The 16,552-nt window shown below is 47.3% G+C and overlaps 1 protein-coding gene across 2 annotated transcripts; it reads right to left on the reverse strand.

Annotated features, from left to right (window-relative positions):
* Positions 1-1,369: 1,369 nt before the first annotated feature.
* Lyar (Ly1 antibody reactive) lies at positions 1,370-16,524 on the reverse strand. 2 transcript variants are annotated; one of them, XM_006985619.4, is made up of 9 exons: positions 16,382-16,524; positions 12,152-12,320; positions 11,264-11,378; positions 9,490-9,597; positions 9,314-9,397; positions 4,782-5,205; positions 4,425-4,511; positions 2,439-2,524; positions 1,370-1,679 (listed from the first exon to the last, which is right to left on the reverse strand). In XM_006985619.4, the coding sequence occupies exons 2-9, from the start codon at positions 12,271-12,273 to the stop codon at positions 1,545-1,547; spliced, it is 1,161 nt and encodes a 386-aa protein (XP_006985681.1). In that variant the 5' UTR covers positions 12,274-12,320; positions 16,382-16,524; the 3' UTR covers positions 1,370-1,544. The 2 variants fall into 2 exon arrangements, with proteins under 2 accessions (XP_006985681.1, XP_076401794.1); XM_076545679.1 differs by having other exon boundaries at positions 9,287-9,397; positions 16,382-16,518.
* Between the last annotated feature and the right edge of the window lie 28 nt (positions 16,525-16,552).

Genomic DNA, 16,552 nt, shown 5'->3' on the forward strand with positions numbered 1-16,552 from the left:
TGTTGCCGGGTGGTTGTGGTGCACACCTTTAATCCCAGCACTCCCACCACTCGGGAGGCAGAGCCAGGCAGATCTCTGAGTTCGAGGCCAGTCTGGTCTTCAAAGTGAGTTCCAGGAAAGGTGCAAAGCTTCACAGAAAAACCCTGTCTCGAAAAAAACCAAAAAAAAAAAAAAAAAAAAAAAAAAAAAAGGAACAACAAAGATCCAGCAGAGCTGAGCTGCATGATGGCTGCCATGCCACCTTTGGTTTTCATCTCCACCTGTTGCATACTTGACTTTTAATATTTGTACAATTTGGGGATACTGGATGATGGAAAATTCCTTATGAATCATTTATGCCTTCTCCCAGGAATGCTACTTCTAAGCTTTCCCAAGACAGTCCTGAACATCCTATTCCCCGTTCTTTTAGGGAGATATCCAAACAAGATATTCAAAACAAAGTAAACTTAAAAAAAGATTTGGTGGGCTAGAGGAGTTGGCCACAGTTCAGATTACAAGCCTCTTCCCACTGTATACTCAATTACATGGCATATACCTCTGCCCTACACAGAGACATAATGATGAGCAAAGTATGGAGTGGAAAGATGATAAAAAGAATGAGATGTCAAGACCTCCCTTTCTTAGAAAAGTTAGTATATACAGAGTCATGGTAATGTTATATGACCAAAGAACAACAGAATAGCAGGATTAGACATATAGGCAAATTCTATAAAGATATGTGAACATTATATTGTGCCAGAATTTGAATAATAACTGCAGCAGCTTTGGCCTGAGGACTTTTCCTGGGCACTCTGATCACTAAGAGTTAATAATACACTAATTGGGACATGGCAATATGCCCAGGGTGACTTGAAGATTTTGTTTTGGTCTAGTATCCTTGAAGCAACCAAAGCTACCAGCCAAAGAACCAGCTGTCATATGCTTCTAGATTCTTAAAATTGGGTTATGAAGTTAATGAATAAGAATGATAACTGTTTATTAATGATGTCAAAACTTGAGGGGAAAATGATTGGAAATGATAACTCTGTTCTGTCATAGTTTATTAATGATGACAAAAAGATGAGCAAAAGGAAGTGAAATACATGTCCAAAACCAAAAATGTTAAGATCTGTTTTGAAACATCATCATGTATCCCTGCTCAATAATTCTGCATAAATAAAGCCTGTGAGAGATACAGGTTGACAGAATAGGACAAGCCACACTGAGATGTGCTTCCTCTGACCATCTCTCCTAAAACGAAACTAAGAAATGTCCTGTGTCTGATTCCTCCTGTCGAGGCTCTTGCATCCACCCATCTTCAGACCCTGCCCTCATCCGGAGCTGGACTCTGGCAATTTTCTTCAAGTACATGAATTTTTTACTATTGATATAGAATTCGAGAAGAATATATTTTATTTTTCATAAAAGTTTTAACAAAAATATATTTTTTCCTTAACTTAAAAATACAGTTTCAGAAAGCAAAATTCAGGCTGTTACAGTTCATTACACATTTTACAAACAGTAGAGGGAAGCAGTCAGTAGAAGTGTGTGAAGCAATGGAGCGCTCACTTCAGAAGCTTGACTCTGTCCTTCAGCACCTTAAAAGTGGGGTTCTTGCTAATTTTCTTGTTGAAGATGGCCAGAAGCTCTTCCTCTGACATGTGATGGTCGCTCGTCACTGCATGGTACTGAGCTATAACCTTTACAAAAAGAAACAGATGTCAGGTGGGGAGGCCATGTCGTAGATGTGCTTGGCAAATCTACCTACCAAGGCTTCTTTGGGCATGAAGTATATGGAAAAAGGTCCAGATGTAGGTCAACATTACAAGATAAAAGAAACCCAGAAGCTGGTCACACAAGCCTGCTCCGCTTGTGGAGACCCAGCAGCTGCCCAGGTGTGTACACAACTCCATGTCACACAGCACTACAGAATCAAGAAGGAGGGGCTGGCAAGATGGCACAATGGAAGGGACTTGCCTTGCAAGCCTGATGACTTAGTTCAATGCCCAGGGCCCAAAATGGTGAAAGGAGAAAACATATTCCTACAAGCTGTACTCTGACCTCCACATTTATGCGTGCACACACACAAATAACACACACACACACACACACACACACACACACACACACACACACACACACAAGTAAATAACACAATAAAACTTTTTTTGGAAAAAGCACCAGCAATCATTTGCATCAGAGAGAGCAAAGTGCCTGGAAAAATCACTTCTGGTCATTTCCAGTACAGTCAACTGTAGGCCACTGCATGCAGTCTTTAGACAGTCAGAGAGCCACCATGGCGTGGCTGCAGGATGGATGGGCTTGTTCTAGTTGCACACGTGAGCAGCTCTGAATGTCTGTCTGTCTGTCTCAGTGTTTCAGGTTAAACAACACACATACACTTTTAGAAATAACCCCTCCCCAGCTGTTCCATGCCTTATTTTTGTTTCAGGATGTACCTTTTTCTTTAACTTTTTGACTGAGATCTCATTGTCTGGAGCCTGCTTCAGCACGGCTTTAATGGTCCCCTTCCAGTTGAATTTACCTGCAATGCAAAGAATGATGCATAAGGCCTTTTTTGTCTTGTCACCCAAAGGGCAAAGAAAAATATGTTTTCACAGTTGTGTGCTTCCTGGGAAATAACATGACTCTCCAATGAACAAGACACCCAAACTCTTTACCAGTAATGGGGACCTCTAGGGACCAACTATGTACTCAGTGTGGAGAGATGGTCCCCTCAAGCATCATGGTAGGGACAGCCTCCTGGGAGAAAGGATCAACAGCAACATTGACAGTGGGGTGCATTAGATACAGCTGAGCACCCAAGCCTGCTCTTGCTTTTCCTGCTAGGCCCATAGCTGAATGCCAGACTCAGCAAACCTAAGACAACATGGAAAGGTGGTGAGACAGAGACTGGCATTGTCTCAGGGTCCGCTTTGGCAGTGAAAAGAAGGAGGGGACTTTGACTTCCTTGCTCTACCTGGCAGCAGGAATACCCACCACCTTAAGGTCTGGAGAGAAAGCCAGGTAAGCAGGAGGTAGGCTGTGGACACAGGCCTGTAATTCCAACTAGGGGGGCTAGGCAGAAGGATCACAAATTCAAGGCCGGCTAGCCTGGGGTACAGAGCAAGGTCAAGGCCTGCCTGGACAACTTTGGTGATACTTTTGTCCCAAAATAATAGGAGAGGTCATGGATGAAGCTCAGTGATGGACTGTTTGCTTAGCACAGACAAGGCCCCATTCCTTTCAAGCCTTACTTGGAGGTGGGGGCAGGGCAGGGGGAGCTGGGTATGGTGGCACACGCCTTTAAGAGGCAGAGGCAGGCAGATCCCTGTGACTTCAAGGCCAGCCTGGTCTACAGAATGAGTTCCAGGACAGCCAGGGCTACACAGAGAAACTGTCTCAAAAATAAAACAAAACAAATATATAGATACAATACATACATATACGATATATAAAGAAGTCTCAAAATTATAATAGTGAGAGAACAAAAACCCCAAATCCAACCAGAAAAGGGACAAAAGGCCAGTAAGAAAGGAAACAACTTAATCCTTAAAAGCCTTCAGTCTACAGTCAGAGAAAGGCTTCGAGAGATCTGATTAAGCTCCCCCTATGGCTCCATCTCCCATCTGGCTCATTTCTGCTGGCAAGAGGAGAGGGTGGGAGTCTACACAGAGGGTACGGATTTGCCACTTCACAGAACTTTTAAGAGGAGCCCCGTGGTCTTGGATTCTGACAGTACATATATGGAGAGCTTAATGGGGTTGGGAGGTGGCCATGGAGCTTCATGTAAGGAGATACTAGGAACAGACCCAGAGGCAGAGAGGGGACAGCTAACAACTGCCTGGACCTCAAGACATCTCTACAGGAGAAGCTAGACAAGGCAGACGGGGCAGACGGGGAAGGCGGGAAGGGAACAAGCCTGGGAAACCCACACTGGGCTCCCTGCCAACTAAAGACAATATATCGCTGTGGTTTGGATCCGGAGTGCCCCCTAAAGACTGGAGCCCAGCTTGGAACCCTGACTATGTGGGACCCTAGTGAGTCTTTGGGTCATTGCAGAACTGACCTTCAAGAGGCTGTGGGATCTGAGTCTCTTTTTTTTCCCTTTTCGGCCTTTTGAGCAGCAAGGCCCTACCACAGACCCTAAATCATAGGACTAGTGACCATGATTCAAAATTACTGATTTTATAGTTTGGTCATCTCAGATATTTGTTACAGTAACGAAACACTGGCCCGCATTTCTGTTTTCAACCCAGACTCTCCTTTTTCCTTAAGAGAGGACAGAGGCACCGTGGTACCAACCCGTAGGCCTGGAGCTCTGGGTTCACTTTAAAATTTTTAGCTGTGCTTCTGACGGGCATGACCCTGCAGGGAAGTGCTTGCCTGCCTCTGGCAGGAGTATCTTTTCCCTACCCACACAGGATAAACACAGGCAGTGGTACCTTTCGCTGGAACCTCATGGTCCTCGGCCTCTCCCTCCTCAGGCCGTCCTGGAGACTTCATCTTTTTCTTCTTGTAATTGGACTCAACTGTGAGTGAAGCAAAAAGGTTCAGCTGCTTCCGGTCATAAAAGCCCAGCTCAGCATCAGCATGCCAATTCCCTCCCCGGACCTCAGTCTGCAGGTTCTGTTATATGCTTGCTGAAGATGAGCAAGAGAAGGCTGACAGGTGAGGTCAGCTGGACCCCTACAGCTTCTGCCCTTCTCCCTACCTGGTCTAGAATGTGAGGCCTAATACATTCCCCTGTACCCCAACTCACAGCCCCACCGAGAACTCAAGTGTACAGGCTGAGCACACACCTTCTGAGTGTTTTCGCCGCTTCTGTTTTCCTGCCCCCGTCTTGGTCTGCCCCTCATCAGCATCTTCCCCAGGGCCCCCGTTTCCATCTGCATCCTCTTCTGAGGCCTGCCCACCCCGGGCCCTCTTCTTTTCTGGTGGGCCGTTGGCCTCAGTGGTCTCCTCCCCACCAGCCTCATGTCCAGCCTCCTGGCCCTTCTTGCGCTTCTTCGTCTTCTGGCCCTTGAGGTTTTCCTGGTGGTTTTCTGACTTCAGCTCCTTCTTCTCTTTCTTCCTGTTCTTCTGCCGCTCCTCCTTCCTTTCTCTTTTATTCTTCTTTGCCTCTCCTTGTTCTTCCGTGGTGCCATTTGTTTTCACAGACGGAATCTTCGTGGGGATCTCTGCAGGTGGCTTGGCCACGTGGCTGGGTGGCTGCTGATCTTGCTCCTGATGAAGCAAAAACAAGAATTATCTAAGGATGTGGTCTGGCCTCGCCTACTGCCCATACTATACTGCTTATGACTGGGACACCAACAGCTAAGATTTAGCAATGCAAGTACAAAAGGACAACAGCGGCCAACACCCCCAGCTCCCAGCCACTCTGGAACCTGTTCTCATGATATTAAAGGGTGAAAGGAAGCCAGACTGTGATTCTGGCTCACTGTCGCCCTTCATCTAGATGAGGACACAACAGCCAGGTGTGGGGTGTCAGGTTGTGGAATATTAGCTGAAGATGTGTTACATTTGCTTATGCTGTGGAATATTTGTTTAATGATGCAAAGATGTGTTGCATTCTTTCATGTTGCATTTGTTTAACTCTGTAAAGCTGTGTTACTTTGTCTGTCTAAAACACCTGATGGTCTAATAAAGAGCTGAATGGCCAATAGCCAGGCAGGAGAAAGGATAGGCAGGGAAGACAGGCAGAGAGAATAAATAGGAGAAAGAGAGAAGAGAGGAGCAAGAAAAGGAGGAAGGATAAGGGGCCAGCCACACAGTCCGCCACAGAATAAGAAAGAAGAGATATACAGAAATAGAAAAGGTAAAAGCCCAGAGGCAAAAGGTAGATGGGATAATTTAAGTTAAGAAAAGCTCACTAGAAACAAGCCAAGCTAAGGCCAGGCATTTATAAGTAATAATAAATGCCCATGTGTTTATTTGGGAGCTGGGTGGCAGGCCCCCAAAGAACAAAGGGTAAAAGAGTGGAAAAAACAACAACAACAAAAAACCCAAACACCAAAAAGCCAACTAGAGTGTCAGGGAGCTGTAGGTAGCAGGTACCCAGGAGCTACTGCTTCATCTCTAGGACAAAGCACGTGTAACTGCCAATTGTGGCTGAGTCACCTGTAAGAGTATGGCTAACACAAGAAAGGTATGCCCTGTGTGTAGTGCAGCAGACACAATGCAGGTAAGTGTTCTGTGAATGGGTACAGACAAAGGCACTGCACATCACCCTTCTCCAGATGAGATGGCCACCCTCAGCATGGACATGGACAGCTGCCAGCGGGAAGAATAGGCAGTAAAATCTGCTAGGGTCTGAGTGCCTCTCATGGGGCAGGCACTGAAGGTTGGTTTCAGACGTGATGGAACCAGAAGTGGCAGAACCTGAAGATGAGGGGCCTAGGGAGGCTGGGTTATCAGGGATGCTGCCCTCAGTGAGTCAAGACCAAACCTACCCTGAACCTTGTTAGCTTCCTGCCAACCATGTCACCACTTCCCAAAATGCTCCCATCACACACTACCTTGTCTGCCAGAAGCTGAACAGATGGAACCACCTAATTTTAGACTTCCAACCTCCAAAAGTGTGAGCCAACCAAGCCTCTTTCCTTCACAAAGAGCCCAGCCTGAGTCACTGTAGCCCAGAAATCCAAGGCATTGCATGCACTGTGCTGAAACAGACTTCCTGCCTCATTCTGTACTCAGTAAGAATGGGCAGCAGGGCCCATGCGAACAGGTCCCCTTTCTGCTACATTCCTACCTTGATCTCTTAAGACGTATGAGGACAGGCACTGAACTGTTGTGAGCTGTGGGCCTCTGCAGAGGGAGGGATGTGGCTGCCTCAGGTGCTGACGCCTGGGCTGAGGCACCCACAAGCATGACAGCAAGTTTCACTCCTCAGCCACTTTCAAATGACATGGGACAAGTTACCCAGTCAGTCCTCTCTGCAATGCCAAAATGAAGGCAAACTGGCCTTCACTTGCTGCACTAACTCAGTGCCTGGGAGGACTGCACCGGGAAGCAGACCAACTAACTGCTGAGGATTTCTCAGAGGCTGACAAGGCTCCCGGGGAAAAGAGACTTAACGAGAATACAGAAAGAGACCCAGGAGGAGGAATGGGAGACATCCTTCACCCTTTTCCTATGACTGTCTTCTTCTGCTAAGTTATTAAAATGTATTAGCCAGCTTCCCACTGTGATAATGAACATCTGAGGTGACTAGCTTAGAAAACATTTATCTCAGCTGATGATTCTGAAGGTTCCTATCCAAGACCGAAAAGCTTTGGGTCTCAGGCAAGGGCACGGCAGTGTAAACCATTCATGTCATGAATCAGAAAGCAAAGAGAACAAGGAAGAGGCTGAGATCTCAACACCCCCTCAAAGGCATGTCCTCAATGTCCTAACTTCCTCTGACCAGGACCCACTTGGGTCCTTGCTAAAAGCTCCACACCTCCCAATACTGCCAGAAGCTGAGGATGAGCCTTTAACACGTGGGCCTTTGGGGACATTCAATACTCAAACTGGAACACGTGACCAGAGTGCCAGCGCCTTCCACTCCCCTTCCACTGAGCTTAGCCCCAGTCTCCAGCTGGGGTCAAACCAGCGCACGGCCGCAGAATGGAAGACACACAGAAGTTCTTGCTCCCGAGCGATGCCTTGCCCAACTCTTCCGCAGCAGAACACCCCCTTTCCTCTCTGCCCATGCTTTTTGCCCTTCATAGCGCTAAGACTGGGCTTCTATGTAACCCCTCATCCACTGCTGTTTCCACCACACTAGCTCCACTGAGGCAGGGCATCACCTGATGATGGCTGTAGCCACGGCACCGCTGCTAACCCACGGGAGAAGCTGTACATCAGAAATAGAAACCCCCACTCCCGCTACACCTGCAGTGAGAGGGTATGCCTAAGCCAAGGCTACAGCAAGCCAGAGGCCCTTTGTTCTGTAGACAGTCACTGGGCAGAGGTGGGGGGGGGGCTGCTGGAACCAGCCACTGCTTAGCTGTCGGGACACAGCAGGAGTTGACTGCTCATTTTCTTCAATTTTTCAAAAGTTCATGAATTCCAAAGAACTAGAAAGAAGTCAAAATCCCACATCTGAACTAAGCAATTTCAAATCTTTGAATTTTTTTGTGAAAATAACAAACAACCTTTTAAAATTATATGTCACATTCATGTCCATTAAATGATAAGCGGTTTTAAGATTTCAATGGTCCATTCTGTGTGCTGTGGAGACAAGTGCAAGATATACCATAAAGGTGAGTTTCCTTTTGATCTCACTTTGCTGCTCAAACTAACTTTCCCTTTCTGTGTGTGCACAGATACAGGAACACTGGCTTGTGTGTGTATGTGTGGAAGCCAGAGGTCAACATCAGGTACCTTTTAAAGCCACTTTCCACCCTATGTTTTGAGTCAGGGTCTCTCACAGAGCCTGAAGCTGTTTATTTAGGCTAGACAGATTGGCTAACAAGTCCTTGGGTTCCACCTCTCTCTGCCTCCTCACCGCCAGGATTACAGACAAGTACCGCCATGCCAAGCTTGTATGTGAACACCAGGGACCCAAAGTCAGGTCGTCATGCCTGTGCAGCAAGCACTAGACTAGTCAGAGCATCCTCCTGTTTTCACACCACCAAAGTGCCCAAACAGGATGTACGTGGGTAGATGGAAATGGACAATGGAACCAACAACTTCAGTGAAGAATAGCAAGCCAAGTCCCATTCCCATGGTCTACACCTGGGGGCTCTCTGCCCAATCACTTTCACCAATAGGTGGTTAATGGTGCAAATGCTCTCCCTGTAGCAGAAGCAAGCTCAGGCTGACTGACCATCCACTAAATACCCACAGGAACACTATAACATGCAGAGTCTGGGGCCCCACACTCTGGCTGCAAGATGGGATGCCCTCAGCCTGTTTATAAATTTCTTTCACAGTACCAAGTCACTCCTAGACATTTGAGGTCTGCAATAAGTAAGGAATAAATAAAAAGTGTATAACAGCACGGATGTTTTAGATTAGGAAACTGAGGATCTGAGGCTAAATAATGTGACATGATCAAACACACAGAGCACAGCTGAGTCCAGAATCAGATCAGCCAGACATCAAATCCTGGACCATTCCCATTCACCCAGCCCAGGGCTGTGCCAATCATTCCAAAGATTGGTCCACTGCCTCACATGCAGGCCGAATGGCTGCCTCTGCACACCGGGTGCTCCCAGCTCAGTGATGCCCATCAAGGAGAGAGCAGAGGCTCTGTGGAAATGCCCTCTCAACCTCCAACACAGCACACCATTCTGTTATTCCCAGCTGTCTGTCATACCGCAACTGCAAAGTGGAGTGGACTCACACTGCTGGACGCTTCGGAGAAGATGTTCCACACCTGCTCCAGAACAGAGTCGCTGTGCACTTTCAGGCTGTTCCTCATCCAGTTCTGCAGACATAAAGAGAAAGCCACTGTCCCCTCTGACAGGTCACTCACTGATGGGCCGCACCCCGGTTTGGGAACATCGTTTAAATCCATACCTGAAACTTTGCCTTTTTTCTGGGAACATTGTCAAAAGCACTGATTTGCTGCAAAAGTTCTCGAACCTTAGGGCTGACATTGGGTTTCTTTATTAATTCATTAATTTTCTATTAAAAAAAGAAGAAAATAAACAACTGACATATTGGCATGGTCAAGGGGCTCTTACCTTCGAAACCAAGATTCTGTATTTACATCTATGTGTAATGACAAAAATTCCCCGGTCCCACACAGCACTGAAGTCCTGGCCAATGTTATTGGGCAAGAAAAAGAAGCCTTCTTAACAGAAGGGACAAAATCAGGTCAAATATCCACAGGCAGTATTTGAAGGAGGCAACCAGTCAGAACTAACACCTCGTTCAGCAGAGCTGCAGAATACACAATCAGTTCTTAAAAGGCAAGCTGCATTTTTATATACCAACAAAAACAACTCAACTGTGAACAGTAGGAGATTCCATTTCCAATATAACATAAGGAACAGACTAATTAGAAAAGCTACAACCAAAGAGAATTATGAACTAAACACACTGTTACAAGAACCAAAGAGGGCATTAATCTCATGGACTGAGACCACATTAAGATGCCAACCTGAAAGTCCTGGCAAAGTCCAGCTGTATGTGTGCTCTAATTCACATGGAACCCCGAGGGACTCCAAAGGACAAAAATAATCTTGAAAAAATAAAAGGTTGTTTTTTTTTTTTTTTTTTAAATTCAAAACTCACTACAAAAACACAATGATCCAAAGAGTGTGGTACTGTCACAAAGACCACTGGAAAAAGCAGGAATAAGCCCCCGAGGATATAGTCAAAGGGTTTTTGACAAGGATGTCAAGACCAGTCCATGGAAGAATGGACCCCCTTCTAGAAATAGTGGATCCTCACACGGAAATTGGACTCTTACCTATGTTACATAAACATAACCCCAAATGGATCAAAGATCTAAACTTATAAAATCTTAGGAAAAAAACTTTCTAGATAACTAATCTGGTAATGATTTCTTACACACGACACCAGATAGACAGCATTAAGGGCCAGCAGGATGGCTCAATGGGGAAAGTGGCTGTGTGGAGGTCAGAGGACAATTTGTATCCATCACTTCTCTCCTACTATGTGAGTCCTGAGGATTAAACTCAGGCTAGCGGACTTGGTGGCCAGCACCTGTATCCTGGCTGAGCCATCCTGACGGCACTATACACATCTTAAAGGTTTCTGCAGCTGCTCTAAGCCCTTCATGAGGTCATGTCAGGAGACGCACCTTCAGAGAAGCCAACACCCCAAGTTCACACTCACACTCTGCCATTCAATAGGGGAACTAGTAATTTGATTTTCAAGAAAATGCAGTCTCCACAAAGGTGACATCTGTCCAGCGATCTCGCCTTCTTTCAAGTTGGAGCTCAGCACTTGGGTACATATTTTCACTTTATTTAACTAGAAAATTCCTTACACTTGTTAAATCGTTTACTTTGTTCAGAAGTGACAGGCTGACAAAGCTTAAACTGTAAGGTCTCTACCACAGGGAGGGCACCTGTACACGCTTCAGTCTCAGTTTACAGCCAAAAGAAAGTTAGCAGGAACCCTCAGATACTGTGAGCGCCATCTGTACACACATCAGCCAAAGATCAACAGAGCACAGTTTTATCTTTCTCAAGTGTTCTGACACTTCTGCTCCACCCGAAGGCATGCTGTCACTGGGGCTTGTCTGCACAAGTGACACCTCTCACCGAACTCCCAGAAGGAAGCAGGTGTGGGAAGTGACAGGCTGGAGAGAGACCCTTACCTGAATCCACGCCTGCTGCTTTGCGTCACCTTTGTGTGTCTTGGCTTCGTAGTCTTTGCCTCCATACTTCTGACCTTCACTGATGCACTTCACGTGGCTTTTGTAGTCATCGCCCCTGCAGAGAGACCCAAGTCTCATCACTAGGCTGACAATGTGCAAGTGGCACCCAAAGACAGCACACTGCTTATCGTTTGTGACTTTCCACACCCGGCCATCTGCGCACACAGCCTAATTCTTACCCTCATTATTCTGCTTATTTGATGCCTTCTTCAAAGCAATGGGAGCTGACAGAACCATAACAAAGTACCACCCCTCCCCCGTACACGCCCACTAAGTCCCTTATTCTGAGTGCTCACTTCCTTGCATTGGATAGTGGAAGCAAAATGCCAGCCAGGAAGCTGAATGATCACATTTTCTCTAAAAACTTTTTTTTAAAACTTGATGGTGCTGGGAACTGAATCTAGGGCCTCATACATACCAGACAAGATATCTGCCATTGAGCTATAAACTATATGCTCCCAAAACTGTATGCATACTAAGTGACACAGAGTACCCAGAGGACAATTTGGGGGAGTCATTTATCTCTTCCACCTTGGGTCCTGAGAATGGAACTCAGGTGGTCAAGCTTGTAGGGCGGGCACATTAAAACCCACTGAGCCACCTTGCTAGCCCCAAATTCTCTAACCAAGAGGACCCAAGAAGCCCTTTGGTCTTCACTTTAACAAGTCCTGAAAATGAAATGGCGCTCCCCGAAGAGTCACACCAAGTTTAGTCAGCAGACCATAGGCCTCTTTCTTGGTCTCTGTCCTCATTTCACCCCTCTATTTTCCCAAGCCTGGTGGGGTCTGGACTTCTATCCTCGGATCTTCAGGAATGATCAGAACTTACCAGAAATCTTTCCCACAGTCGATGCAGGAAAGACATTCACAGTTTCTGCAGACAGATACGTGCTTTTCCACCTGTACTTTCTTCACTGATTCACCGCATGCATTGCATGTAAAAAATACCATTTTTGGTTAAATGGTTAAATATTCTGAGACAGGTTTGAACTCTTGCCCTAAAAACCAAAACAAGATAAAGGCAATTATAATAAGCTGAAACTCCTCCCAATACATGAATTCCACAGTAAAAAGAGCAGGCTCAAAGCTTACCCATAATCCTGGAGAAGTACCCCATTACCAGTGTCAGAAAAACCCTCAGTGCTCAGCACAGGCCAGGAACTATGCTCAGGAGCTAATGTACTGAGCCTTCGCAACAAGCTTACTCAGAGACACAGGGAGTAAGGAACTTGCCCAGGACACCGTCAAAGGATTTAAACCTGACAGATTGGCATTGGCAGCACAGATAAAGCTTTCACTAAAGATCTTAAGCACCCCTCCCCCTACATAAAATGTACAAAATCAAAGAGGTGATGAGCGCCACAGTGCAGGTGTGCAGTGCAGATTGTTACTGCGACTGCAGCAGCAACAAAGCAAGGCAGTAAGCAGTGGAGCTCAGCAGGCAGAGAAGCTAAAGAACAATTCCCACATGCACGGTGATGGAGTCACAAATAAACTGAAGACATCCTCTTGGCCTCAGTGGACAGGGACAAATGAACACTTTCCATTAGGGCTTATGCGCATCAGGCAGGAAGAAAAGTCCTCCCAAATCCAGGTGTGCCAGCCTCCCTAAGTGCACCCAGCACAGAGGGCATCTGCACACACACACACACACACACACACACACACACACACACACACACACACACAGTCAGTTCATGCTGCATGCATGCTACTGTACTCTGCACAAACAGGCTTTTAAAGTGCTACAAATGCCACGGTAACTTTCCATGCTTACATAGCCTTTTAATCACTGGACTCTAAGAGAACAGTGCTGTTCTTACTAAAATGGGCTTTGTTCAGTCCAAATACTGAGAGCTGCTGAACCCAGAACCCTCCTCCCTCAGTGTAAAATGAAGCTGAGGAGCAAGTGAACACACAGGACTTGCTTCTCAGTTTCTTGTAAGAACTCCTCAGCACCAACAAGCTGCACTTGGTTTACAGTGAATTCTCAAGCATGTACCACCATTCCAACCCCCACCCACACCAGTGCTAGTGAGGTCATGCCAAAGCAAAAACAGGAAGGACTGTTTTCTTCCATTGAGCCCTGAATGGAAATGTACACCCAGGTGAACAAAGTCCCCCTGCCTTGTGGGGCACTGTTGAGACACTGGTGCATCTTATTCACTAGACACAAACTGCAGGTCCTGGACACCAATGTGCCTCCCTCCTTGGCTTTCCAACAGAGCTGATCAGCAAGAGAAGGCATGTGGACAGCTACAGCCTGGCACCAACGGTCAAATGAACCAGACAGGACCACTCTAGGCCACGCAAGTAATGTTGTCTGGTCTGGTTTTTTGTAAAGACATGTGACAGTCACAGCTCAGAGAGCTGGGACCATGTTTAATGTTTCCCATAGCCTGGCTTCTGAGATGCTTACCATCACTGTGCACAAGGCAGATAGATGGAGGGTTTTTTTTTGTTGTTGTTTGTTTGTTTGCCAGACAGCAAAGGCAGCAGTTCTGCTGCACAGGTGAGAAAACTCGGGAACAAGAGCCGACATCAGGTGTCACCTAGAATGGACACTCTTACACATTTATGTAAGAACATGACAAAAGTCGCTGATTAGATACTAAGAGATGGATTGCCACCACAGCACAGGGAGCAGCTGCTGCAATTAGCTAAAGGGGACACACACACACACACACACAAATCAGAAAGCACTTCCACAATGAGGCTGACGAAGAAAACACCCCTCCAACCTCCACCACCGAGGACTGCTGTTTCTGGCCAAGGGAGGATCGAGCAGCAAACCCTGAGAGCCATGGGTCTGTTGGTTGGGAAAGACCAGAATGAAAGGCCCCAAAGGGCACTGGAAACAAGATAGAGGAAGTGACAAAAGTGGTGTGCCAAAAAGTATGCTTACAGCACCTATACAGAACAGGTCCCTACGGTCAGGGCACAGCGTGAACACCAACTCTGGGGAAAGCTGGAATCAGGTCATATGTCCAACTGAAACATCAGTCTGGAGCCACACTCAACTGCTTTTCTATCCACCTGATATGAAAGGGGAAACAGTGTGTCCACCTGCTAGGCTAATGAGATAAGATCTGTAAGGAGCTTATTCATGATCCAGGGAGGACAACCCAGCCCCAGGGGTCACCTTGGCTGTGCAGCACATCCAATCTGGGGAAAATATCTTCCATTTATGAGGAGCATGCAGCACTAGACACATTAGGAATGCTAAGGCTCACCTCACAAAAGCCAGCTCAACTGACCGTCCAGCAGGATATTAGTCTTAGTCCAGGCCTACCAGCACCACAAGTGTGAAGGCTACAAACTACGAACGGAACCCTGGGTAAGTGAAGCCAGCAATGTCCTGTGAGGTTTCCACTGCTGTGATAAATAAATGCTGTGACCAAGAGGTACCTGGCAAAGCCAGAGGTCAACTTCAGGAGTTGCCCACCTCCCCCACCCCTCTTTTTTTTTTGAGACAGGGTTTCTCTGTGTAGCTTTGGAGCCTGTCCTGGAACTTGCTCTGTAGACCAGGCTGGCCTTGAACTCAGAGAGATCTCCCTGCCTCTGCCTCCTGAGTGCTGGGATTAAAGGCGTGCGCCACCACAGCCCGGCCCATGCCTTGCTTTTTTTTTTTTTAAAGATTTATTTATTTATTATGTATACATTGTTCTGTCTATACATATCCCCACAGGCCAGAAGAAGGCACCAGATCTCATTACAGATGGTTGTGAGCCACCATGTGGCTGCTGGGAATTGAACTCAGGACCTTTGGAAGAGCAAGCAGTGCTCTTAACCTCTGAGCCATCTCTCCAGCCCCCATGCCTTGCTTTTTAACCTGGGTTCTGGGCAAGAGGATTCAGTTCCTCATGCTTGCGTGGCAAGCATTTTACAGACCGGATTACCTCCCCATTCTTAGCATACTTTTAAACTTATGCCCACACACTGACTAGATTTGCCCTAAAAACAGCACATCTTAAAGGCCAGGCTGGCAAATCCGTCTAGCACAAGATCCAGTGAGCAAGACACTGCTCCCTTTAAACTTCAAATTCTCCCTATCTATGAAACAGGGACTCAGCCGGGCGGTGGTGGTGCACGTCTTTAATCCCAGCACTTGGGAGGCAGAGGCAGGAGGATCTCTGTGAGTTCAAGACCAGCCTGGGCTACAAAGAGAGTTCCAAGACATCCAGGGCTGTTACACAGAGAAAGAAACCCTGTCTCAAAAAACAAACAAACAAAAAGAATAGGAACTCAACACACTATACTAGACATAAGCCCCTTCCAGGATAACTCCCAGAAATCACAAGTGCAGTGCAAGACCAAAAAAGACAAACATACATCTCTCTACCTTCCTGGGACCTGGGGGAAGACCATGAGTCAGGCACCTGTTTCCATCGAAGCTCAAAGAATCCAAGCTATGCTTCTGCCCTGCAGTTCGAGCCTCCCCACTACAGCCTCACCTAAATAACTACATGTGTTAGGTACTGTGGTAGACACCAGGAGTCTGGCACAATTTGAGCAAACCCGTGTCCTAGGCCCTCAATGGCTAGAAGTTAGGCTTGCAGGCAACACACACCCCTCTCACCTCTCTCTCCTAGGCGTTAGTTGCTGCAGGAAAATCCTGACATTTTCTGAGCAACTACTATATGTCAAGCTCTCTACCTCTGTAATCGTCACACACACACCCCAAGTCAGGTTCTCTAGCATGCCTTCTGGACAGACGTGGAGCCAAGCACAACAGAGTTAAGTAGCTTGTAGCTAGTTGGAGATTTGGGGATTCGCGCGCCCTTCTTCGGTCTTTGGTCCTCTGTGCTATAGGAGCCCTCAGGGCCCTCCTCAGGAAGAAGAACCTTCTCCCCATCAGGCAGCAGATCTGCAGCCCTGTGCTGTGGGGACCAACCATGCCATCTGGCCGGCCCCGACAGCCTCTGGGACTAAAAACCGGGACGCAATTTCTCTCGGAGCTCAGGACTCCAGCCTTTGCCCGCGAGCGGGTCCGCAAGGAAGGCGGCCACGCCGCCATCGCCCTCCTTCCAGGCCCCGGGCTCCAAGCCGCCGCCCTTACCTCTCAGCAGACTCCGCCAACGGTCTCAACCGGCTGCCGGGAGCACGTGGAGCCGCCGCAGCCCAGCGCAGCGCGGCCACCGGCTCTCCCAGCTCGCCCGCGTCGAACTCACTCCCGGCCGGCGCGCGCCAACGCGCATGCGCGTCGCGGCCACGCCCCGGGCGGAAGTGA

Source organism: Peromyscus maniculatus, chromosome 10, assembly GCF_049852395.1.
Source record: "Peromyscus maniculatus bairdii isolate BWxNUB_F1_BW_parent chromosome 10, HU_Pman_BW_mat_3.1, whole genome shotgun sequence".
Classification (NCBI taxonomy): domain Eukaryota; kingdom Metazoa; phylum Chordata; class Mammalia; order Rodentia; family Cricetidae; genus Peromyscus; species Peromyscus maniculatus.